At 40.6% G+C, this 27,333-nt stretch overlaps 1 protein-coding gene across 1 annotated transcript in view; it reads left to right on the forward strand.

Moving 5' to 3' along the window:
- slit3 (slit homolog 3 (Drosophila)) overlaps positions 1-27,333 on the forward strand; it is a 240,956-nt gene that overhangs the window by 180,909 nt on the left and 32,714 nt on the right. The window contains exons 9-23 of the mRNA XM_028589367.1: positions 55-199; positions 3,352-3,423; positions 4,269-4,340; positions 4,993-5,064; positions 7,512-7,655; positions 8,728-8,891; positions 11,306-11,456; positions 14,456-14,530; positions 15,940-16,083; positions 17,128-17,271; positions 19,606-19,769; positions 23,190-23,322; positions 25,313-25,381; positions 25,514-25,585; positions 27,259-27,330. Of these exons, the coding sequence (XP_028445168.1) occupies positions 55-199; positions 3,352-3,423; positions 4,269-4,340; positions 4,993-5,064; positions 7,512-7,655; positions 8,728-8,891; positions 11,306-11,456; positions 14,456-14,530; positions 15,940-16,083; positions 17,128-17,271; positions 19,606-19,769; positions 23,190-23,322; positions 25,313-25,381; positions 25,514-25,585; positions 27,259-27,330 (1,693 nt within the window). The remainder of the gene's footprint in view (positions 1-54; positions 200-3,351; positions 3,424-4,268; positions 4,341-4,992; positions 5,065-7,511; positions 7,656-8,727; positions 8,892-11,305; positions 11,457-14,455; positions 14,531-15,939; positions 16,084-17,127; positions 17,272-19,605; positions 19,770-23,189; positions 23,323-25,312; positions 25,382-25,513; positions 25,586-27,258; positions 27,331-27,333) is intronic.

Raw genomic sequence — 27,333 nt, forward strand, 5'->3', positions numbered from 1 at the left:
AAAGCCAATCTCTGTGTGATGTTTTATGTGAAATCTGTATATTGCTGTCTACAGGTCCAGCACAGACAGAGTCGAGGGCTTGTGTTCCTCTGGTAGCCGTGTGTCCACCCAGCTGCAGCTGTAACAACAACATTGTGGACTGTCGTCGTAAAGGCCTCACTGAAATACCAGCTAACCTCCCTGAGGGCATCGTGGAAATGTAAGACTGCTTCATTTTACTTAAATACTACGTGTGACATGCAAAGCACATTTTACACATCATTTCTGTTACCTTTAAATGTCTTTTCACACTTGTATTTTTGTTAGTTAGTATAGTTATCATGTGTTGACCTATTTAAAACTGTATTCTGCTATACCATATACCATAGTTTTTAACACATTTTAGGGGATGACTTGAGATTTTAAAGGGTGCCATGCCTGAAAAAGGTTAGGTTGAGAAATGCTGTTCTAGTCTACTGAAGGAGGCATTTTGAAGTATTTATAAGATTAAAAATAGCAATATCCCCTTTGAAAAAAAAGTAAACCTTATAATACTTCATCCAAACACACACACACACACACACACACACACACACACACACACACACACACACACACACACACTTTTGCTCACAAACACACAGTACACTCAGTTTCACTTTACACAGTTTCACAGTTGATCTTTGGATGCTTTGACACTTCACCATGAACTAGACCTTACATGTAACCCAATCTGTGGCAGACTGTGAGATTTGCAATGGTATCTTGTTTGAGATTGCAGCAAAACCTTTTTTTTTTACATACTCATACACTTTGCCTCCTCTTCTATCTCCCTCCTCCTTTCTATCGCTTACACACATTTATTCTTCTATCTCCCTCCTCCTTTCTGTCTCTTACACACATTTAAACACACATACACCACAGTGGGACGTGTTTAATATCCGTATTGATCGTTGTACCCTGTTTGTTCGTACAGAGGACAGCTGGTTGATTGCTCTTTGAGTAAGGGAGTATTCTCCCCCGCAACGCTATGCCAATATCGCTATACCTCCCCAGCATAAGTAATAGATTCACACACACATACACACCAATGTACACGCAAATGTGCAGACACACCAGTTTTATATGCGCAAACAAAGTACGTACTTGGGCACAAATTACAGGTACACTCACATTCTGGGAAGGTCAAGCACACACACATACATGCAGTGCCACAGGCACCATAACATATCTGATTACTGTAAATCTTGGAGTCACACAAACAGAATTAGCATTTGATCCATTTTAATAAATGATGTTGCTGCAGACAGAAACAATATAGTATAATAGGATGATGTACTGTCAGTCCTCCAATAGGGACAAAGTCATCTTTCTGTATGCTGGTGACACGGACCACTGTGTTTGTGTGTGTGTGTGTGTGTGTGTGTGTGTGTATCTGTCTCTCTGTGCATGTCTGCACACACTCATCCCATTGTGAACATGCTCACCTGCCAAACCCATCTCCTGTTTCAGTTGCCATTTACTTTAATCGCCGCCTCACCTTATTGATTTTTGATATTGCCTCTTAAAATGTATTTCCTTTAATACATCCTTTGATATTGAGCCTCTAAATGTCTTTGACTCAACCTTGTTTTAAATCCCCCAGATATAATTTGTTACTTGTTGTGTGTGCAGATTGTCTCTGTCAATATCAGTACATCTTTGATTTATTTTGACCCCTCAGTAGAAGTAAGGTGTTGTGGCTTGCCAGGGGCGTGAGGTGTGGGGATTCAGAATGGGACATGAGCCAAGAATGCATTTCATTTTAAAAACACAGTTACAGGGTGGCAGTCACAAGTGGGTGTAAACATAGTGTAAATGTCATGAAGTATATTGGTCGTATTTACCGCAAAGTGACTAACAGTGGTTAAAGACGAACAGTGATACAAGACAAAGATAGATAGATAGATAGATAGATAGATAGATAGATAGATAGATAGATAGATAGATAGATAGATAGATTTCTATCACAATTTCTATCATGGGAGAATAGTAAAGAAAAGAGAAAGAGAGGGATGGAGGGTGGAGGTCAAGAGCAGGAGAGGGTGGGGTCTGAAGAGGAGGAGTAGAGGAAGAAGAAGGGTGGATTAGTTCCCATTTATCATTCTGACAGCTGACCCTGTGGCTGGCCTTGGGACCTCACTGCATCCTCCTCCTTCTCCTCTAGATTTTTTCTCTCCTCTCCTCTGTTGTCCACTCTTTGCCACTCCTCTGATTTCTCCACTCCTAATTTCCCACTTCTTTCTTTCATTTTCTGTAATTTCATGCTACACACCATGACCTTTTATTCTCATCTCCTCCTCTGACTCCTCTCCATTTCTACTACTACTTTCACAAGGAGGGATGGAGAAAGCATGAGCTACATAGATAAATGTGTTGCCTAGGCCATCAGGAGAGCAGAAACTAAACTACAGTACATTTCCCCAAAAGAGGGCTTTGTGCCTAGTTCTGATGGCTCCCCGCATGATAATTGATAGAACACTACCAGAATGGTGTAATGAGTCTGCAATCTGCCATTTGAAGAGATGAAATAAATTCCCTTTGGCCCTTAGCCTGAAAAAGTTGAGGAATCTAATGTGTTCACAAATACAGTCTGTCTGCATCTTAAGAAGAGAGTGTTGTGGCTCCATCAAAGGAGTATATGAAATATTGAAAGAAGGAGAAATTATGATTGGTAACAAGAAATTGTTAATATACTGCTGTCAGTTACAGTTAAACCAATTGCCCCATGTGCAAATTGTGCACTGAAACCTGTATTTTGCTGTGGTTGAGTGACAGCAAGTTTGATGTTGCCAGTTAGCTTGTAGTTGTCAGTCTCTGCCATTGGTGACATTTATCTACATTGCTGCACCTAATGAATAATTTTGACCAGAGTCTTACTGAACAATTGTGGTCCCCAGTCCAGCTTTTGGTTGCTCTGATTCTCATGTTGGTCCCATGTAAGCTCTGCTGAGCTTCAAAATTCAACCCCTTCGTTTCTCAGTGATCTTGACTGGCCCCTGCTGCAAAGCGTTGACCGACCTGCAGAAATATTGTGTAGATGTTGATTGGAACAGCCACCTTTTGATCTTTTTGTGCACTTGTGCTTGACTGACTTCATGATAACCAATTTATTTTCTGTCCTTGGGAAAATTCAGCATCAAAAAGCAATACAGTTAATTTATAGTCTAATGTTGAAGTTGAATTCAAATTGTCTCATTGTATGTTTTAGGGGTAATGTGCTTGTTGAATTAATACAAAGGGACTGTTAAAGATCTAACTCCCTATTTTCTCACCCCCCTCCCTTCTCTCTCTCTCTCTCTCTCTCTCTCTCTCTCTCTCTCTCTCTCTCAGTCGCTTGGAGCAGAACTTAATTAAAAGTGTCCCAGCAGGAGCCTTTTCTGTCTACAAGAAGCTCAAGAGAATGTAAGTCTGTCTGGCTAAAACTGCATACACAGTCTCAACCACACACATATACGTACACATGTACACAGTTGGCAATCATACAATTAACAACTGTAATTAACAGACGCATAATGACTTACTGATGTCTATAACATATACTGTGAGCTATAGTCAAAAGGAGGGCATATTCATATCAATCTGAAGTCCAAACCAGCCTGCCCACACACACAAACACACTCATACTCTCACACAGTTCATCTCTTCTTGTCTCTTTTACATACACCCACAGACATAAAATTCATGGGTGAAAAATGACATTATAATGCAAATGGCGGAAAATGCCACACTTGCAGACTTGTGCAAGGTTGTAAGGTTAGCCGCCCAACCACCCACCCACACGCACACACACACACACACACACACACACACACACACACACACACACACACACACACACACACACAGGGTGTGTGGAGTTTTAACCTCCACAGAAGTGTTAAATAATATATCTTACAGCGGTGGAAGTAAATGACACAAACTGCACTTAACATGCCACTACTTCCAGTTTCTCTCTCTCTCTTCCATGCTCTCTCTCCTGTCGCTTCACTTCTTTCCCTCACTCTGTCCATCACTCCCTCTCTCTCATTGACTTATACATGCAGCCCTTCATACTTTCCTCTTTTTACTCCTGTCCCCTTGCCTTGACCTCTGCTGATGTATTCTCCCATGATCATTTGTCAGACAGTTCTAGGACACAGAGAATGAACCCCATTACTGTGTATTACAGTAATGCAGTTATCTCTTCTCTCTCTCTCTCTCTCTCTCTCTCTCTCTCTCTCTCTCTCTCTCTCTCTCTCTCTCCCCAGTGACTTGAGTAAGAACCAGATTTCTGACATTGCTGATGACGCTTTCAGCGGCCTCCGCTCACTCACCTCACTGTAAGTATGACACGAACATGCAACACACACACACACACACACACACAAACGTGTGTGTGTGTGTGTGTGTGTGTGTGTGTGTGTATGTGTGTGTGTGCGTGTGTCTGAGGGTGAATGTGATAAGAACATGAAGGACAGTTTAATTTAAATCAATCTGGAGCATGAAAATGAGACAGACAGACAAGAAGGGGTAGACAAGGTGAACTCTGGTGAACACACACCGAGTCAGTTGAACAGGAATGTCACTGAGAGGCACGACTTCTGCAACTTCTGGGGCTAGCTGAGGTGTGATAGCAAAGTATAAAATTGCTCAAGTGAATTAAATTGCTCATCTCTATCATGATTTCAGTTTTCAGTTATCAAATAAATGGTCCAACGATGTGTGCTTAGGTAGAAAAGACTTACAGGTAGTGCCGAAATGACAAAAAAAGTTAGAATTTGCACTGCACTGGAATATATATATAAATACCATACTGTAGGATGCAGAACAGTGCCCCTCTCCAGTGGCAGATTAGAGCAAGAATAATGTCCACAAAACAACAAAGTATTTACTGTGCTTCGCAGCCAGCTTTAGACCACGTAAGTCTCAACATGGACAAGGACAGCCTTGTAAACACTGTAACCTAAATTATGTTTTGACTCTCCTGTGTAGGGTGTTGTACGGCAACAAGATCACAGAGCTGCCCAAGGGATTGTTTGATGGACTGGTTTCCCTGCAGCTACTGTAAGTACTGTCTGTGTGGTCTGTTGTTATGTGTGTACCTGTGTGAATGTGTGTGGTCCCCCCCACAAAACAATGAAATCCATTACATTCAGTAAACAAAAGAATATCATACACATAAATATGGTATGAACTTCCCAGGTAACACTGTATTGTCGTGGATTTTTGCAAGTCTGGTCCAGTTTCCTTTAGAAAATGGATGAAATTTAAAATAAAGAACAGCCTACACACTCAAATGCTATTATTGCATGTGATTTATCAGCAAGGAATATAACTGCTGTGTAGCATAATTTACAGTATGCATTAGATTCTTATCCTTAATATTGCCATTATGTTGGCTCCGACTTGGGCATCATGATGGTAAGAAGGTTCGGCTGTATTTGTGTTGTACTTAATGTTACCTGATTAAGATAATTTGGTGACATGGCATCAGAGAGTCATATCCACAGTAAATTACCTTTGGACCATGATCACAGCTAAGGCCAATTTTATGTGCTTCAATATACAGTGTGGTGGTAATTTTATGAGAAAGAGAAAATCTTGATAATCATCACTGTTACACAGTAGCAACTATAGTAGAATCCCCCTTTCATGCATTAATCCTCCATCTGTCCTGCATTGTGTGTGTGTGTGTGTGTGTGTGTGTGTGTGTGTGTGTATATACAGAAAAGTCTTTATTAAATGGTCAACATGAACCAAATTGATGCAATGTAATAAAAACTGTAAAGGTTTTTCTAACATTTACTGTCTACTAGGAGGAAAACTATTAATTGTGAATAATTCCTCATGGGCACAGGTTCAAACTGCAGCAGAGGTTCAGCAAGCAGTAAAAATGTAGACTCCTAAAACGGCTACATTGGTACTGTATGTGGCATATGGTCCTTGCAAATGCCGCAGTCCACTGCAGAAACAGCTAATGTTCTGGGCTTTTCCATCGTAAAGTGAAGCGAAGCAAAGCGAATGACGATGAGTGAATCTAACCCACAAACACCTTTTAGAGACTTAGGTGGATCATTGGGATGCATGGTGCATAGTGAGAGAGAGATATAGAGAGAGAAGAGAAAGAGAGAAGAGAAAGAGAGAGAGAGAGACATGAGGAAGAACACAGATATGAAGAAACATAAATGCAGATACGATTAGAAAAGAAAGTGAAGAAAACCTAGTGAGAGAGATATGAAATTAGTGTATATAAGGTGACATTAATATTCAGTATCTCCTGATTGGAAAAGCATGTACCTCTCATGTCTTGCCACATTATTGGTCAACCCCACAAAGACACCGCCTGCGGGTGTTGGCGCTCGCTCAGCAAGCGTTGGGAGGGAAGACGTCTTTTAATATTTCGCCACTGACAGAAGAAAAGTCACGAATTTCAAGATGCTAGTATTCTCCCATATAGTGTAATAATTGGGGGAGTCTGGGGAATAAAGCAGTATGTCAAGCTTCCATGACAAAGATGTGTTTATTGCTTTGTATAGCAACCGGTCTGCTGTTTATATTGTCTGCGCTGCTTTGTTTTACTGGTGCAGTTTCAAGAAATTAGTTCCCCCTTGTGAGCTGCCTAATGAGGCGTGGATATGTCGCAGAGCAGCATGTGTGTGCGTGTATCTGCCTATACGTGCGTGTGTGTGTGTGTGTGTGTGTGTGTGTGTGTGTGTGTGTGTGTGTGTACCAGGGTTGTGCCAGTGTAGGCATTCGTTAGGATGACTTCGGATGATTAGGCTGAGCTGCTGTACCGAGCAAGCACTAAGTTAGTCACCAGTCAGATAAAGAAAGAGAGAAGAAAGAGTGAAGAGTGTGAGAGGGACAAAGAATGATAAAAAAGATTGTTTGTGTGATAAAAGAGTAAACAGATCGAGAATGAGACTGAAAAGAGGTGGAAAAACAAAAGGTAGAAGTAAGTACAGGCAAAAAGCTGTCAACTTGGCTATATTAGCTAATGAAGTGCAGATATGGAAGAGAGAGATGGAGGAAAGGGTGGAGGTGCAAACCTTTCCTGTCATTTACTTAATCATTCTATCACATTACTCATTTCCCTTTCTCACTCTCCTCCATTTTGCCTGCAAGCCTCTTTCACTTAATTCTATATCTGTGTCACTCAAAATTACATTTTGCTTGTCCTGTCACAGTCTCGAGTGAGACATCCCCATTTTTCTATCTCCTCTCTTCCTCTATTTCTCCCCTCACCTTCTGTCTCTCCCATCAAAACAAGATATTTTATCGTGACTGTGTGGAGAGGGTCAAAAAAGACTATAGGGAGGGACTGGGGAAGAAAGAGGGAGAAGAAGAAGAAGAAGAAGAAGAAGAGAAGAGGAGAAAAGTAGTTGTTTTCCAGTAGAGCTGCATCTGGGAAAAACAAATTATGTGTTTATGTTTTGTTTGTGTTGTGCACAGAGATAATACATGAACTAAATAAGTGAAACAAATACAAATGGCTGTTGCTTGTGTTCCAGGCTGCTGAATGCCAACAAAATTAACTGTTTGAGAGTCAACACCTTCCAAGATCTGCAGAACCTCAACCTGCTGTCGCTGTACGACAACAAACTGCAAACGATCAGCAAAGGACTGTTCGCCCCGCTGCGCTCCATCAAGACTCTGTAAGTATTGTCAGGTTTTTAGGAGTTTTTCATTAACCCAGCTGCAACAATTTAAATTAATCTGCAACTATTTTGATAATTGGTTTATCGTTTCTATAGTTTTGCATTAAAAGATGCCATATTTCATGGCCTAGCTAGTTTTTCGTTGTAATATATAACAGGTAATTGAATATATTTAAAGGTTTTGGACAAAATTAGTTAATTTATATTAAGTTATAATTAACTAATTTTTCACTATTTCTTTTAACATTTCATAGACAAAACAATTAATCAAGCCTATTAAAAGATAATTGAAATAATCGTTCATTGCAGCCCTAGTTTTGACCCATTTAGTTATACATTGATTTTTAAAGATGATTATCCAGACAGACAGAGGAAAGAGGCCAACGTGCTTAGGACTACACATTCATCACTGTGATGTTTAGATTGCTTTTTAAACAAGCAGTGTGTACAATACTTTTGATTGATTTAAAGTATCTGTATGTGGTGCTTTTTCTTTTCTCTGGTTAATCAATTAAGGCTATTGGTGTTAATGATAACTGTACAGTTGTTCGTTCTAATCACTGTTTCTGCTGCTTGAAACATAAAAATACCTCACTGTATGCTAGAGGATTTTTGCCAAGGAAAGACACCAGCATCAACAGTTTGGATCAACAAATGTAAAAGCTATGATAGGTTTTTAGGACTCAGGAATTTTTCTCACTTACAGTTATGTCGACATAGAGCCCTAAAAAAAGTTCCGTAGCCATCATAGAGTTTTGCAAATCAAGCAAAACAATGATTACATTTGTTACAGCAACCTGTTTCACAGCCTAAATATGATAACTCTCTCAAAGTCAGCAAATCTGCCAAATTCTGCTTTGAGTGTCACATAATTACGTCTTTTTGGTTTCTGCGTACAGCTAGGCGGGCCAAAATCTATTGTGAAACGAAATGGATACAAACTTGCGAGGGGCCGGATTTGGCCCACGGGCCTTGAGTTTGACACATGTTGCAAAGTATTACTAAAACACATGACAACTGAGGCAACTGAAGTAACTGTGCTGTCCTCATCTTTCTCTCTCCCTCTCAGTCATCTGGCCCAGAATCCCTTTATGTGTGACTGTCACCTGAAGTGGCTGGCAGACTACCTGTTTGACAACCCTATTGAGACCAGTGGAGCCCGTTGCAGCCACCCCAGAAGACTGGCCAACAAGCGCATCAGCCAGGTTAAAGGCAAGAAGTTCAGGTGCACAGGTAGGAGATGAGTTCACACAGACACAACTAGACACAAGCAAACATGCAACAGCAGATGAAACAAAAATCACACAAAATATTTGGAAAATCATCACAGTCGGTAAGACCGGCCATTTAGTGACACGAGATTTCCCTTTCTACGATTGTGCCAATGTGGTTTGCAGTATCACGAGTACATGTGATACATTTTTAGCATGGGTGGTCTCAGTGGTAAGCAAGCCTTAATGGTTGTGCTCTGCCCATGGAGCTAATCAAGATAGCTAGATTACAAATGCTCCTGAAGCTGGTTATGGCTGTCCTCTTTGCTTCAGCCCTTGCTGTCTGTAGTCCCATGCCTCTCCTTGCATCTCCTCTTCTTCTCTGGACCTGTGTGGACATTTTCGCTATTGGTGGGAAGTTCTCTGGTCCCATCCCCTTCCTGTGTGGATCTGCAGCTGTCTGTTGCCTCTCCTATGCTGTATGGACCCTGCCCCCCTGACTGATTGGTGCAGCTCTCTGTTGCCCCAACTTCCTCCTGTGTGGACCTGCATTCTGATTGGTTCGTGCAGCTGTCTCTTGTGCTTGATCTAACCATGTGGCCCCGCCTACTGTGGCATCACATGGTTCCGTCAAGCGCCAGGGACCGCCGAGCACACACCCACCTGCCTCTCCCAGCCAAACACACGCCTTGGAGCAAAAATGAAGGGCTAAATATTTTACCTTGTTTGTTTGCATTTATGTGTAGGGCTTCTGATACATGGGACTCTAACTGTGGTTGAAATAAATGGGCATCAATAGGTAACATCAATCTAACATCAAAATATTTCAATCAGTGAAAAATATAAATAACTGAAGACATTTATAAACACCCATATCCACCACGAATGAACTGCCAGCATATATTTTAGCTAAATTTTCTTAACAGATTCTCCTACTTTTTCCTTTACCACAGGAAAACAGGGCTAGACGGTCTTGCTTCTGCTTTAATCAGATTAAACTTTGACATGTTAATTCCCAAGGCTTTCCAATGTCTGGCCACTTAGAGAGAGCGGTGGGATTGAACTCTCACTCACGTAATTTTGTGTTAATTCTTGTTTGTATTAATGCATGGCAAAATAATACATGCTGCAAGAGAGAGGGATGCTGCTTGGCTGTAGCGAGTGCAGGACAATGACAGAGGTTACTGACAATTAAGTGTTTGATAAGAAGTTGAAAAATGTACAATATTGTGGACTGCTGTTGTTAGCCTCCTCGCCATAGTTCCTGCAGTTTATGTTCACAACCATACCCACACTATGTCTCACCTGCTTTTCATCTGGCAAAATCTGGTCTGGCCACACCTGTACACCTGCCTCCACTGTCTGCGGGCAGAGCTTCAGTGCCTAGTATGAGTGATCCCACCCACCTCTGTAAAGACCGCTTCACCCTTTACTGCTCCAACTGAGGAACTTTAAAGAAAAAAATAAAGCTAATACTGTTATACAGGTTTCCATATTCTGTCCTTCTTTCCTCTGCCTTCCCTTTCTTTTCTTGCTCGCTCCTTTGCTCTCTCGGTCAACTTGCCAAACAACAAGGTTTGTGACCACCCAGAGATATCATATATTCTGCCACTGAAAGGAGCTAATCAGCCAATTTTCCCAACAGATTGACATAATTCAAAGAGCAGTGATCTTTTTCCGGCTTCAGATCAAGGTTGTTCATTGCAAATGACCCCTCAAAAGGTGCTCTTAGTTCTTTAACGACGAGCAGAAAGCATATGAGCCATAAAGGGTGTGTGCCAGGAGAGAGTGGAGACAGAGAATGAAAGAACAAGTAGTCTGTGCCAATATAAAAAGCAGTCTGATAGGAGAGTAGTGAAAAACAGAAAAGGTAAAATTGACGCAGAACAGATAGACAAGTGAGGTTGAAAAAAAAGAGAGCGAGGTAATGATAACCATGAGAACTATAAAGCGTGTTTGTGGTGCACAAATATAAGTGCTGCATGATGAAAACCAGCTCTGGTCCACAGGCACTGGCGATCATAAATAATATCTGCTCACATTATATTTAAATAACAGAAGTTGTTAAATAAAAAAGCACATTTTACTATTGGTTGTGTAGTTATTGGGATAACATATTGTCCTTCATTATAAGGTTTACATAGGAACATCTTTAAATCTGGTCTTATGGGACAACATTTGTCTTAAAAACCTACAGAGTCTAACGTGGAGAACTTTCTTTCTCTCTGGTCTTGTCTTTCTCTCTTGCCCTCCATCTTTTTTTTTTTTTCTTTCTGTCTCCTACTTCCTCTGTTGACTTCATTTACCTGGCTATTTTTCTTCCCTTCCCTTTCGACCTGCTGTCAATCCTTTTGTCTGTGCCCCCTCCCTGTTTTTCTGTGTCTCCCATCTCGCTTTCTCTGCCTTTTGGTCTTTCCCTCGCTCTTTCCTCTACAGGTCAGGAGGACTATCGTAGTCGTCTGAGTGGGGAGTGTTTCCAGGATCTGGTTTGTCCAGAGAAATGTCGCTGTGAAGGCACAGTGGTCGACTGCTCCAATCTCAAACTGACCCGTGTACCTCCACACATCCCCGAACACACCACAGACCTGTAAGTCAGCCGGTGTTTCCTTTTTACATACACATTGCATATTGTATGCGAACACATGATGAAATATCAGATTGAAAGCCATGTGTTCTTTGTTCGACTGCTCTAACCTGAAACTGTAAACCACCACACATCCTTTAACATGCCATAGACCTGTCAAGAAGTTATTCACTTTGTCAGGCACATGCACAGACACGCACGCACACACGCACGCACGCACGCACACACACACACACACACACACACACACACACACACACATAAAGCTGGAAACATGCACATGAAATCATGGGCACAGGCTTGCATACATGCACATATGCAAAGCACACCCACATGTCTGCATTTCTCTGTCTCTCCACCTCTCTCAGAGCAGTATCATGAATGTCACTTTTTATTTTTAGCTTCCAGGCCAAAATGCCTCTCAACAGTCTTTTCAATCTCCCTCAAAGTCCCAAAGGAGCCATCATCATGTCTGGCGAAGGGTCTCACACTAGAATACTGAACAGTCCCATGGATCATTTATTTTAGCGCTGAAAAATGGAAAGGGAGTAACCGATAACACGCAACAGGAATACAGTAATCTGAATGCGAAAAAGGTTAAACCGTCTCTATGTGTTCAGAATCTGTTAGGCAAAATAAACATGTAAGCATGTGTGAGGGTGGTGAAGTATCATGCTAAGAAATCATGATAATATGCAACAATAATTCATAATTAATTTGAGCTACAGAAGCATAACATCAAATGCCTATGGTGTGATTCAAAAGAGAAATGATCAAAGACATAAAAAACTGCTCATTAGTCATAAAAAACACACCAACTGAGACCAAAACTAACTGCAGCACAGGAAAAGTGTGTTGCCGCTATTAGCACCTGGCACTTGACTGAATATGCAATAGAGCTGTAATCGGGCCGTAAAAGTACGGCCCGAAAAGGCCCGAGCCCGACAGAGTTCGGCCCGAGCCCGACCCGTACATTTTGATTGACAGCTTTTTAGAAGCCCGAACCCGTTTACAGCCCGACTGTAAAGGCCGTCTATCAAGCATCATTAGAGTGTCAGAGAATAGCGCGGACACGCGCTTCACACCGCACCACTCGGCGGAAAAGGGAGAGAAAGAAAAAAGAGACTGCGCCGCACGCACACAGCTCCTTTGTCTTTCGTAAAAAATGAGTCATTTATACATTTTTTAACATCATTTATTCAAGAATACAGGAGGCTATAGGCCACTTGGAAGTTGGAACATTATTAAATTTAAGAATTAAGTCCTCCAGAGACCAGCCTCCGTTTCACCTCCTCAGGATCCATTTTCACGCCAATCGAAACGCATCACCTGACCGCTCATATACACCATGCAGCCCGAAGCGCAAGCCCGAGCCCGGCCCGAGCCCGGCCCGAGCCCGTGAAAAATAATAGAAATTAAGCCCGAACCCGTCGGATCCCGTCAGGTTCGGGCAAAGATCTTCACCTCTAATATGCAATAAGCTAATATTTCCACACAGGAAATAGGAATCCAGCCAGAGCCAAATTTTTACCCAATAATGCTGAATCACTTCACATCTTTAAAATGTTTGCAAGGGATGTAGAGCTTATACCATGTCACCAAGAATAGCTGCAGAATAAGGAACCACTGCAGCAGATGCAGGACGGTTGCTTATGGAGGTTAGTTGTATAATGGGGAATTCAACCATGGCTGCCACTTTAAATAACTAATATGCCAGTATCCCACAGACCATTAGCCCCCAATTCCTTTCTCACTCTGGTTCTGTTTCTCTCTGTGAACCCTGGTATCCTCCAATCCTCTCCCTCCTTTTCTCTCTCTCTCTGTTCCCAGGGTACTTAATGTCAAAAATATAAACTTTGTCCTTAATGGTCTGTTAGAGGGCAGATCAAAGTTTCTATTTTTGACACCTTCTTTCTCTTTTCTTGTCTCTTTTCCTTAAGAACCCAACCAGCCAGTGAGCTTTTGAAGGCCTCAAATACACACAGAAACACACACACACACACACACACACACACACACACACACACACACACACACAGAGAAACACACATACAGAAACACACACATACACACACGCGCCACCAGTTGTGCCCTGTGTAACCTGCCTTATCAGGGGAAATCAGGGGAGGTTGTGGCTGAGCTGAAGGCTTATATATTTTTGCTCTTTTTTTCTCTTCTGTCTATCTTTCTGTCTTTCTTGGACTAGCCCTGAAAATCGTCCTTGAGAGTGTTTAATATGAATCAGCCTTAAGAGAATTATTTGCACTCAATAAAATTGTACATTTTGAGGGATTTAGATTGCAATTCAAAGAGATTAGAAATGTGTAATTTTTACCCTTTTACATGCAAATTATGCAATGTCATTTTCCGCTGTCGATGATCTACTTCGGACTTTGCTATATGTTATTTCAGTTTGGCTTTATCAAGGTGGATCCATCTTTTACCTCCCCCTATATCTCATTATAAGTGTCCCCTCCAGCTGAACTTTCACTTTTTTTCCTTGATTTCTCTTACTCTGCCTCTTTCACACACACACACACACACACACACACACACACACACTCACACACTCACAGACCCACACATAAACAAAAGGCATCCTTTTAGCAGCAGTCTTTTAGTACAAATTACCTCAATAAAGCAGATGTCGAGCTTCCTATCTCTCAAACTGTTTTCTCTTGGCTTAGGGCAGTGTGGGTATTGATGACAGCATAGAAAAGATGCATTGTGCTTCCCTTCTCTTTTCTTTTTTTCTCTTTTCTTCTCCAATATGTTTAATTATTCTTCCCTCCGTCCTCTGGTTTTGCGGAGCATCATACTTCAACGGTCACTACAGGCCTCTTAACCTTCATACAGGCATCCAACCCCACCACTCACTTGCAGGCTCTCTTTCTCTCTCCGTCTTGTTTCTGTGAGTGTTTGCATGTGTTCATTTGTGTGTGTTGACTTCAAAGCAGTTAGTTTAATGAAATAACTCACTCCCTCTATCTTTCTCTCTTTAGGCGGTTAAATGACAATGACATTGTCATCCTGGAGGCTGCAGGGACGTTTAAGAAGCTGCCTAACTTGAAGAAGATGTACGTATACTTTTAAAAACACTTTTCATTTGCTTCTCATTTATATTTGTTTTTGCATTTATTTACTCATTAAATGCATTTAATGAGTTATTGTTCTTTTTCAGTAATTCTTCTCTTCTATGTATTGCTGATAGAGGAAGGAAGGAATAGCATTGTAATGACTGAAATAAGAACAGATGGATGTGAACAGATGGAAAGTGTTGGATGGACAGAGATAACGGATGCAGGAAGAAATAAGTTATGAAAGGAAAGAAAAGAGAAAAGGTGGTAGAGGGAAGAAGGGAAGGATGACAAAAAAGGGCAGAAGGGAAAATGAGAGAGACATGAGCGAGGGAAGGAGGAAGAGGAGTGGCTAAAGACAAGTAAGAGGATGGGAGGGACAGAAAGAGATGGAGAGTAAGGAAGGGTGGGTGGGAGGTATGGAGGAAGCGAATATTAAATAGAAATAGAAGATGGGCCTTCGGTTCAAATTTACAGTCACTCCTTATCTGCAACCTCCTCTAGGTGTGTGTGTGTGTGTGTGTGTGTGTGTGTGTGTGTGTGTGTGTGTGTGTGTGTGTGTGTGTGTATATGTGTGTGTGTGTGTGTGTGTGTGTGTGTGTGTGTGTTGTGTGTGTCAGAGCGAGATAGAGAAAGACAGAGCAGAGACCAGAAGTTGATTTATTGGAAAGGAAATTGCTAACCATCTAGCAGTGTCACTGACGATATAGATTGGGTAGCACTCATTTCCATTTTCCTTCTCTCAATTCCTTCCCTGTCTTCTTCATCTGCTCCTCTCCTCACATTTTCTCTTATCCTCTGCTACTCTCTTCGTCCACTCTCCTCTCATCTCCTCTCCTCTCCTCTCCTCTCCTCTCCTCTCCTCTCCTCTCATCTCCTTTCCTCTCCTCTCCTCTCCTCTTCTCTCCTCTTCCATGAATCTGATAAGCGGAAACAAAACACTAGCTATGGATGAAATCTACAGTAGTTGTGATAGCTATCTTCTCAAGTTATTGTCTCTGTAGCCAAATGCTCTCTTTTCATTTTTATTTTTCTCATTATGTGTGCAAGGAAGAGATATAGCAATCATTTTCAGCTGTCTATGACCACTTTTCTCATTTTCTTGTGTGTGTGTGTTTGTGTGTGTGTGTGTGTGTGTGTGTGTGTGTGTGTGTGTGTGTGTGTGGGTGGTGTATAGAGTTATAATGATGGCTGGAAACTTGAATAGCTATTGTACAATGTGAGGACATTAGGATGAGGAAGAGAATAACATGAATTAGTTGAAGGGACATGATTGATCATTGATTATGATGTGTGTAACACCACTTTGTTCATATTTTGACATCATAGGCTATCCTGCATGTACTGTAGTTAAACACAAAAACACAAGCTCAAAAACCCTAAATATGAATTATTTGTCCTTTCTGCAGCAACTTGAGTAACAACAAGTTGAGGGACATCCGTGACGGTGCGTTTGATGGAGCGGGTGGAGTTTTAGAGCTGCTGCTGACGGGGAACAAGCTAACTGGACTGCAGGGACGCATGTTTAAAGGCCTCATTGGCCTGAAAACTCTGTAAGTCTGGTTTACATTTATTTGTGTGTGTGTGTGTGTGTGTGTGTGTGTGTGTGTGTGTGTGTGTGTGTGTGTGTGTGTGTTCAGAACTTTATATCTGTGGTTAGTGGTCTGGTTGTTAAGTAAAATAATATTGTGCAATTATGCAGGGCTACATGTAACCCCACAATGAATTTAAAATATGTAAAAGTTGTTTTTACTTTTAACAAAAAGTGCTAAATAAAGAAAAAAGCAAGTGGTTCTGATACACAATATATATCAAAAACAGGAGCTATGAAATCACCTAAAACCTACTAGTTGTCCTGTTTACTTTCCAAATGCTACTTTTTTTTAACGAAATGGTTGTGACGCCTTAAGCCATGCTGACTATGACTTGTTTTATCATCTGCCTTATGGTGGACATCAGTAACTTTTTCTTCCCCAGACTAAAAGAGAGGACCAGGATTGTTTACTTACTCACCCTGTCATCAAAGCATATTGTTGTTCCTCTAATTTGGGCACCCACCATAAATAGGCTAGCGTCCAATTAAGGGTTACAGGATAGTGTACGAAATCATGAGCTAATGTTGTCTGTGTATGCTCAGTAATGACTACCTAATGCTATCATGTATATATATGCCGACTAATGACTCTCTAATGGCATCATGGCTGTCTCTGTATTATGTTAAGAGGCTCCCTGCTCCAGTAATAGCCTTGCTAACTAGGTTAGCCTGTCCCAGAGATTGCTAATGCTAACTAACTCAGTTAGCCTGGTCCCACATGACTGCATGTCAAAAGCTAATGGCATATTACAGACTCTGTCACGGTTGTCCTGTAGGGACTGGTTTGAATTTATCCCTGCTTTCATCTTTTGTCCATGCCATTGTCATGTTATTTTATTCTCTTTGTCTCTTGTTATCCACCCAAAGTTTGTAAATCTGGGTATATTATCGGAACAAACAAAAGCACTGCCTGTCAAAAAACATCATAGGTTTAAGGTAAAACAAAATGGGTAAACTTTTTAGCTTTTCATTTATTGAATATATATGGTATGTGTGTTTCCAGAATGATGCGGAGCAACCAGATCAGCTGCATTGACAACAGTACCTTTACGGGTCTGAGCTCAGTGCGTCTGCTGTCGCTGTACGACAACAGGATCTCCAGCATTGCCCCAGGAGCCTTCTCCACCCTGCACTCCCTGTCCACCATGTGAGTTCCATCTGACAGCTTTCCCCCCTCTTTCTAGTGCTTATTTCCCATTTTTGTTGTTGTTGTTTTTCCATTTCCATTCCATTATTGTTGTTATCTCTCACTATCTTTAAATCTGGCAGTGTCTCAACCCTGCTTTGTCTCTGCTTCTCTCTTTGTCTTTATCTTTCTTTCTTTCTTTCTTTCTTTCTTTCTTTCTTTCTCTGTCTCTATCCTCTCATTTTTCAGAGTCTAGCTCTGCTGTGGGAGTCATCTACCATTCAACACACACACACACACACAACTTTGCACACATGTTGCTCACTGGGCACTGTTGGTCTGGATCCCAGGACATTTGTTATCAAAGCTAAACATATCTCAGCATCTGCACAGAATGTGTGTGTGTGTGCGTGCGTGCTTGTGTGTGTTTCTGTGTGTGTGTGTGTGTGTGCCTGTGTGTCTGTGTTTTCTTCATTCTTCTAACCACCCAGATGTGTAGGTTGTAAATAATAGATTTTTTACAGCTTAATAAAACATTACAGGTTGATTTTTATATCTTTTTTTCTTGCCGTGAACACACAATGTGACATACAAAGTTTCTTCTCTGTTTACTCTCTCTTTCTTTTCCTCCATACTTCCTTCCCTTGTTCTGCCTTTTTGTTCTCGCTCTATGTCCTGCTGTGTACCTGTCATCTTCGATTTAAATTTCTATTTGAGTCTTTTTGCTGGAAAGGTTGGAGACAAGAGAGGTGAAATGGGAACGGGGGAGAGGGAGGATGGATGGATGGATGCATTGTTGCATAAACTCAGGTTTGCTCAGTGGGGCTGTTGGTGATTATCACTAAAAAGAATGGTACGATATTCTATTACCATCATCCCTGTCATTTCATGTCATATCACATTCTTTTTTTCAGCATCAGTTTTTCATTGGCCCTGTAGTAATTTGTGTAGTAACTTTATTTTGTATGCAACACCCACCTGCCGTTTGGCGTAAACGAAAGATAGTTTTTATTTCTAGAGCTTCTGTTCACTTCCTCTATTAATTTCCTTATCTTTCCTCTGTTATTCTCCTCTTCTCTCTCACTCCTACTATTCCCAATATCAGTTTGTAGTGCATTGTTTCCCAATAGAGTTTGTCTGTTTAATTAAAAGATTAACACATTGGTAAGGAAGGAAGGGATTTAGCATAGGTCTGGTTGCCAGGCAGCGATGTCAATTCATTACAAGGAAATAACTTGTTCATATCTATAGCAGCACACGTTAATATTGTAGCTCAAATAGCAACATTCAGTTTTATTAGTTCAGCAGACATAGTGAAAAACAATACGCCACTTGCACGTCTTGACACGATTTGGAGACACGATTAAAAAGATAGGTGTGACTCGTTATACTGCTAAAATTGTATTCCCTTAGTTTCCACTTATATTTTCTTGTCAGAGAAAGGACGAATAAGGAACAGAATTTTAGTGTAATTATTATACCACCTAATGTAACAGCACCCCTAAATCTCAAAAAGGAAAGAAAAAAAGTAATCACTGAACTGTATTTCATCTAAAACAGCAGTCTGTGAAGAAGAAAATGTACTTAAGTGCACCGCCTGTCTAGTATGTGCTGCTGATGCCTCCTCAGCCCCCATTCAGTTTAAATATGGGTCATCATAAATATTACATGAGCAGTGTTACAAAAGCAACAAAATGCAATGAGGGGTGATCAAAACTGAATGAAATGTACAGATAACCTTTTCTCTTTTCTTTCTCTCTATCACACTTTCTCACTCTGCCACCTTTTCCTTTCCATTCTCCATCTCGCTTGTACTTTACAAAATGAAAACAAATAACTGATAACCTTTTCTTTTTGCCTCTCTTTTGTTCCCTTTCTCTCCCATCCTCTCTTTGTCTTCTAGCTTAATTTATTAAAATGTATGGCTGATGAAAAAAACACTTTTACCTACAGTATGTGGTTTGTAGTGTACAGTATATCATACAAATTGATATTATTTTTTATTATAATTAATATTGAAAATGGCTCTTGAAATAAGTAGCTGATAAACTCTCTTTTGCCTTGTGTCCCTTTTTTGTTGTTTTCATAAACGACAGTCTTATTGTAGGTCTTGTCTGCATCTGCTCAGAAAATATGCATCAATATTTTATTTATGAAGGCAAAATTCAGGGAAAACATTGATCAAGTGTGCATCATGTTGCCATGATGAATTCATTATATTGTGGAAACATGTATGTACTGTAATTACGATTGTGCAGCAACATGTTTCCAACGCTGGTGTCCATTTGGTTTGTTTTGCAATGACCCTGTTTCAATGATTTCTTTCTCTCTCTCTGTCCCCCTTTATTTTCATAGTAACCTCCTGTCCAACCCATATGTGTGTGATTGTCATTTGGCCTGGCTGGGTCAGTGGCTGAAGAAGACCAGGGTGGTCAGTGGAAACCCTCGCTGTCAGAAGCCAGCCTTCCTGAAGGAGATCCCCATCCAGGATGTGGCCACCCCAGACTTCACATGCGATGGTGAGCCCCTCTCTCTCTCTCTCGCTCTGCACCTACTCTGCTAAATGTTGTCTTATCTTTTTGGCTCCATTAACATAATTAGAGATAACACTGCTTATTCATAAATCATTGCTAAAAATCGGGAGTGAACAACACTTGAGAAAGTATAGGATTGGTCTACCATGTTCCACTATGTAAAGCCAGCATTTACAAATTTTTTCATCAATTTCAAAGGAAATTTCCCCAGAGAAGGTTGTTTTATATTTCGTGATAATGCCCAACATACTTTTAATAAAGACTTTTTAAAGTCTTTTTGAGACATAAAGGTTGGTAATGGGAGCAAGGAAACTACAATTCTAATGAAACTGAGAAATTCCTGGAAATTCCTGCTGCGGCACAGCATTGGGTGGAGAGAAAAGGTCAACTATTTATATTGTTGCAACTGCATTCTTTACATTAGGGTTTTACCCAGATTGACTTACAATGACTGTCCTAATTGCCCTAAGGAAAATCAGTTGTTCTTACAAAGAAATCTTGTAACATCCTCAGGTACATCAGTTCTTTTGGTTTGTACTGGACTCGACTGAAGTGAGAACATGTTCAGTCCTGATTCCCGTCTTGTGTCAAACTTTAACAATCCGTCCAGATACTCATTGCAAAAACTTTCATCATCCTGTGTCTTAAGACAGCAGATACACGCACACATACACGTCCTCAGCGGGGTATTGTTAGGACAGAATGATCAGTAACTACTGGCAAATAACAGCCGTAGATGACATCAGCTTGTGGTTTCTACAGTGACGTTGCTGTTACCACGACGATGCCTGCCTATAGCGACTTAGGCCGTTGTTTTGGCCGCCAAGTTTGACGCCATAGACAAAGTGTGGTCTGGCTCTGCTGTCTATTACATCTTTGTTTCTTTTCCTTTTTTCGTCCTTTTTCGTTTTTTTATAGCTTTACACTTTAAATTCTATTCAATCTCCCCTTTTTCTCTCCTTCTATCTCGTTCTGCCTTTATCTTCATCCTGAGTTTCTTTGAATTCATTACACTTTTCTAATTTCCTGTAGCTGTGCTGCAACCATTTAGTGGAAATTACTTTGGAAAGTAGTTAGCCAGGTTGGCTCAAGTAAGGAAACTATTCATTCTTGCATCTTGCACTCCCACACACACAACACACACACACACACACACACACACACACACACACACACACACACACACAAACTCAGCTGCACAAACATAAATTCCAATGGCTGATACCACACTCCAGTACTTCTGCACTTATGAGGACCTTACAGTGTTTACAATAAATGTCTAATCTTAACTCCCAATTCTTATATAAACAAATAATAACAACATACAGAAAGTCATAGATGTTAGTATGTTTTTTGACCTTGTAAATCTACATTTTAATATGAATTATTGTCATATCATACTCAAACACTATTGCTTGAGGATGGGAAGCAAAGACCTGGATCATCACCAACATGAAATGAATTGTTCTTTGACTCAAGGCCTAACTGCCCTCAAAGGATTGAAGATATCCTGCTGGCAGTCAGACAAACAAACTACCAAACGGGGGCGACACAGGCTCTCGGGGATGGTAAATCTCCACACTCTGAAGGTGTAAATCTCAAACTGGTTCTTAAAAGAATAGAAGCAAAAAAGCACACACACACACACACACACACACACACACACACACACACACACACACACACACACACACACACACACACACACACACAACCAAGGTCCCCATGTCCGGTCTATTTATAGTTGAGTAAAATGACTGTTAAGTTGTCCAGAGGTAGCCGGGGGAAGGGTAAAGTTAATTGAATTTGGGAGAAGATATTTAGCGCACATTTAGATGTTAGTTCAATCAGCCAACTGTGGAGTGAGTCAGCCCACGGCTACACCTCCCTGTGGACTCAATAGCTACACACATCAGATAAGACACACACACATACACTTGCACACACCGCTCTACACACAGGCACGTAAGCGCCCATTTGCTCAACATTTAGACATTACCACAATTAGAAAACTACAAAGTAAAGGAGGAAATGGCCATAGGACAGGGGGAGATAGCTATTTAACAAACTGAATGTGCACCAAACTCATACACTTATGCCTCCACACATGCATTTGTATCATTGCAGCCCATGGCGGCATATTGGCACTAATACACAACCAAGTATGAACATAGAAGAGTATAAACTTGGCCTTCTCATTCTTATTCTTTATTTCTCTCTCTCTCTCTCTCTCTCTCTCTCTCTCTCTCTCTCTCTCTCTCTCTCTCTCTCTCTCTCTCTCTCTCTCCACACACAAACAAGTACACACATACACACAAACTCAGATTGCAGTGGTGTTATGATTGGCTTAGTGTCCAGTCGTCATTATCCTTCATTATGGTTTTAAGTCAGCTTGTTTTACATTTGGGACCTCAGTTCGACTATTTACATACTGCAGTGCTAGATTAAAGTGTGTTTGTCTGTCAGTCAAGGAAATGGAGGGCGTTTTAAGCCAAGAAGAACTCTGTAGTCTGTGATCCTTCTTATCTCTGAGTGCAAAACGATTACAATCACTCAGATGTTTTTTGTCCCGAACATATGTTTGCGTGCGTGCATGCGTGCGTGTGCGTGCGTGCGTGCATGTGTGGAACTTAGCTGCATAGCCTGAACTTTCTAACAGTACAGCTTTTCAGTTTAACTCAACAATATTTTTAAAAACCTGTTTTTTTACAGCAAGAATAAAAGCTTCAATTTAAAGATGAAAAGCAACAGACTTAACATGTACAAGTTCAGGTCCCCCGATCTTACAGTAAATAAAGTTTGTCATAATAGGGTTTTTTTTTTGATAAATTTGATATCATGCAATTTTTAAAGGACATTCACATCTTGGTATGACATAACAATGCAGGTGGTATAGCTAAAGATGACTGCAGATCACTTTTTAAGTTGATGCCGACCATCCTATCAACATCTGCTCAGTGTTTCTCCAGAATCATACAAAGGGTTTCTATTATCACTGTGCCAGATGTTGAACCACACCAGTGTAGCTGATTTTAGCAGCCCCTGGTCATTTGATATGGATTGTAAAGTGCTGTTTAAAAGTGCTGAGTGCAGAGTTGATTAGAGTTGACCAAGTAGCACACTTACAGTTCAGTCTTTATCTCTATTTATTCTCTTTCTCTCTCTTTGTTCTCCCTTTTCTATTTTTTCTCTCTCCATCCATTTTGCCCTAACCTGTCTCAACCTCCTCCCCTCTGTCTGTTTCATTTCCTTCTCCCTTTTTCCTCCCACTGTTGCTCTTTTTGTCTCTCACTCACCTCTGTCCATTTTTTAATTTGTCTGTTCTTCTCTGTATCCTTCTCACCCCGATCCTGCTTTCTCTTTGTCTAATATCCCTCTATCTGTCTCTTCCCCCTCTCTCTCCAGGTGCTGAGGATAATGGTTGTCTTCCTGCGTCTGGTTGTCCTGACGTCTGCACGTGCACAGACGGCGTGGTGCGATGCAGCAACAGAGGGCTACACTCTCTGCCCAAGGGCATTCCCAAGGACACCACAGAGCTGTGAGTCACACATGCACACACACACACATACACACACACACACACACACAAACACAAGGATGTACACATTCACTTTTGTTCAAATACACAGACACAAAAAAGCCAATGAACATACCAGCAGACATGTACATCCACACAAACAGAAATGGGCATTTTTGTCAATGCTTACTTTGCAAAGTCACAACTACACACACACTCTCTCACACATTGCTGCAGTGCAATATTGATGCAGCAGTTTGCCCTCTGCTGCTTCAGGAACTAACAAACCATTTAGTGAATATACACACAACGCACACACTCTCTCTTGCTTTCTTCCTGTGTGACTTGATGGGTTTATTGGCAAGTGAGTCTATGAATCACAGCAGCACACATTCACATACTGTCTAATACGTTATATAGCCAAACAGCGAGAGACAAAAAGACTGCCAGAACAGTTACATACAGCTGAGAAGAGATACCAGAAAGTGATAAAAGGATATTTCACAAATTGCTTAAGAAATATTCATTTTAAAATGGTATAATGCCATAGATACATGTAAGAAAGCCAATGTCCATTTGTTAAATTTAAAGATTTGCCAGAACTGTGAAGTTCTTTTTTTTTTTTTTTTACTTTTGTCTAGTACAATAATGTGATCTTTTATCAGATAGTTTTAATACTTTTAATTATTTATTTGCCTTGTGATTTCCCTGTATAGTAGAGCTGCCACATCTTGTAACTTGTTTTCTCTTGTTTATATCGAGCTTGGAGGAATCCCTGTAATAAAGAGAGACACCAATATAGGAAATGTCTACAATGATAGTAATTGTTAGAATTCATGTAGGATAAAAACAAGGGTAAAACATGTTAATCGGGATTAGAAAATTTAGAAAGCAATAGGAACACGATCTCTCGTAGGGAAGGTGAATAATTGCTTGCACACAAACACACGCACACATACACAGAAACCTCTATAGCTGTGAAATAGGCCTGCTCTGCGGGGTCAATAGCAGTGATTAGGTATTGATCAGGCTGAAGAAGACACTCCATCATACTGTCCACATGGCCTACTTATGACCTGAGAGAGAGAGGGACCAGAGACCAATGAATCATAAAATGTGTGTGTGCACTTGAGTGTATATATGTTTGTTAACTTTTTTCTAACATACTCACAAACACAGCAGGATCTGTAGTTGAATATTGTATGTCTGCAGTGGTTAAATATGTGTTTAAAACTACATGTTGAAACTGTTCTGCTGTTTCCTCCTCTGGCAGGTTTACACCCCAACAGTCATCTTTATTGGCTGTCTGGTGAATCATCCACAGTCATTTACTTATGCAGAAAATGCGACATAGTTGTGTTGGTACATGAGTGTACAAGCTAACTGGAGGTGATGACGGTGTCAAAAAGCAACATTTACTTTACAAAGAGTTCTTTTCTGGTGCCATGTATGACCTCCTATATTTGTGTTTTTCCTGTTACTCTCTCCTGCTAAAATCAGATAAAAGCAATATGGAAGCAAATAAAAATCAAGTTAAAGAGAGATATTGGTGCGGTCTAACAAATGCTTAGCTTTGCTCTCTGTTTAAATCAATAGTCCTTTTTGTGAAGTACCTCGTATTATTTCATGTGACAAATAAAAATGTATTGATTCACGTATCACGTACATCACTTTTTTTGCAGAGAGTTAGAATGTAACGCATTGCTCTCATGTCTGTTTGTAAGTATGGAGGAGGCAGTTAGCTCAGCTTAACATAAAGACTGAAGCTCAAGGCTATGCATAACAACACGTTTAGTTTATTTTTGGTTAGCCTGCACCAAAATGCAAAAATAACTTTGCTTTTACAGGGAGGTGTTTTTTTTATTTTTTTAACCAACAACTGATCACATTGACATAACACACCTGCATTAAAAAAAAGACACCATACTCTGGTTAAGTCATCCTTCTCACACCCATAGGCCTATGTTTGTGTGTATATCATTTTACATTAACTTTGCACCTTTCTTTGCAGTTACCTGGAGGGTAATATGCTGACATCTGTGCCCAAGGAGCTGCCAGGCCTAAAGCAACTGTCACTGGTGTATGTACCACTCGCATACCCTTGAACAGAATACACATGTCCTTTTGCAGACAGTTTAGAAACCTACCATGCATGTGTTCTGTATGTGTGTATTTGTCTGTGTGCATTTACTGTATGCTTGTATCTACACAGGGACCTGAGCAACAACAGCATCAGCACATTGGCCCCCTTCACCTTCAGCAACATGACTCAACTAGCCACACTGTAAGTAACCATGGCAACGCACACCTAGTCATAAATACACACATCCCTGCCCATGTCTTGATGGGTTGTGTGTGTGTGTGTGTATAAGGTTGAAAACCAATAGATAAATCAGTCTTTTCTTCTCTTAACTTTGATTAATTGCCCTATCGTCTCTCATTCCTCTTTTTTCCATATTTTCTCTCTTCTTTTCTCTCCCATTTCTTGTTTGTATCTTCATCTTTCTCTCTCTCTCTCTCTCTTCATTTTGTCTTTCTTACTATCTTTCTTACTTTTCTTCTCTTCTCTCTTACTCTTCTTCTATTCGCTCCCCACCCTTGTATCTTCTTTTATTGTCTTCCTCTTTCATCTCATTGCTAACATGTAGTATATTGCTTTCCTATCTTCTTATTCCTTTCAAAATTGTCATTGTCCTTCCACTCCTTCGCCACTCAATCAGTGAACCTGTTGGATTAGAATCTGCTTTAATTTCTCTTAAATTCCCCCTCTCTTTAACTGCCATTCTATTTTACATACAGATTTCTTTTATTGCTAAGTTTGTCTCTTTTTGCCTCTATCTTATCTATTATATGGATCTTAAATCAATTTAGAGGAGTTTGTAAAGTACATTTGCACTTTTCCAGCAACGCCCAGTTTTATATTTCACAGAGTTGCACTTCATTCACGTCTAGGAGCAACCCAGTGCAACCACAGACTCCTACTGTTAGATAGCATCAGTGGAACACTTGCTCAGTTAAATACAGTACCTAGCTCAAGCACACCTTGCCAAGAGTTAAAGAAGTAGAGGAGAGTGTTTATTTTTCCACATTGCATTTTCTTAATCTGTAGATTTATTGGCTGTTAGGCTCCTTTGTCTCACTTCTACGCCAGTTCTTAACCTGAAGTTGGAGATGAGAACAATTTTGGTGGTTTTTCCAAATGACAACTTTGGGTGCTAAGAACAAGTCATTTGATTGGCCACTTGAGGCTGGCTCCAAAAGGGAGTCAATCCCCATAGACCCCCAACTTTACAGCAGAATTCAACAGCAAAACAGTTTTGGTCTCTGTGCCTAATTTCACCCTTTTACAACCTCTTTGCTTATTTTTGGATTTTGAGCCAACGTCAGGTACTGTCAAGAGGGCGACGGCCTGAACCACCGGGCTTCAGGTTTCATTTTGGTTCTTCAGAAACCTATGGGTGACGTCAATGATGTTGACTTAATGATAGCACCCTGAAACAGCCAATTTATCTCATTTGACCCTGATCAGAATTCTGTCCTTAAATATTTGTCTCCTTCACCCCTACATTTATTACTAACGTAAATTTCTGGTTCATTAGCAATTTTAAAAGAGAAAAAAACCTGTGGTTTGGGAGTCTCAGCTTTGCCTTTGGCAGTTTTATTTAACCTCTACCTACATTTTCTGCTTCATTTGAAATGTGGCCTTTTTTATTGCCCCATGCTTAACCTACATTGGCTTCAGGTTCTGTGCTAAGGTAAAACCAAATCTGCTGTGTCATCTCTCCTGTCTTCCCTCTTCTCCCTTTAAATCGGTCCCTCTTCATTAATTTTTATGTATTCAGGGATGTAGTCTAAAAGACAAGGGGATGTAATTTAAAATGAGTTCATCCAAGAAAACCAGCATCCTGAGTGAGAAAGAGTGTTGTTGTGACTTTGTGCATGTCCTGTGTCTTCCAGCATCCTGAGTTATAACCAGATTCGCTGCATCCCAGTCCATGCCTTTGACGGTCTCAAGTCACTTCGCCTGCTGTG

This window comes from Perca flavescens, chromosome 10 (assembly GCF_004354835.1).
Source record: "Perca flavescens isolate YP-PL-M2 chromosome 10, PFLA_1.0, whole genome shotgun sequence".
Classification (NCBI taxonomy): domain Eukaryota; kingdom Metazoa; phylum Chordata; class Actinopteri; order Perciformes; family Percidae; genus Perca; species Perca flavescens.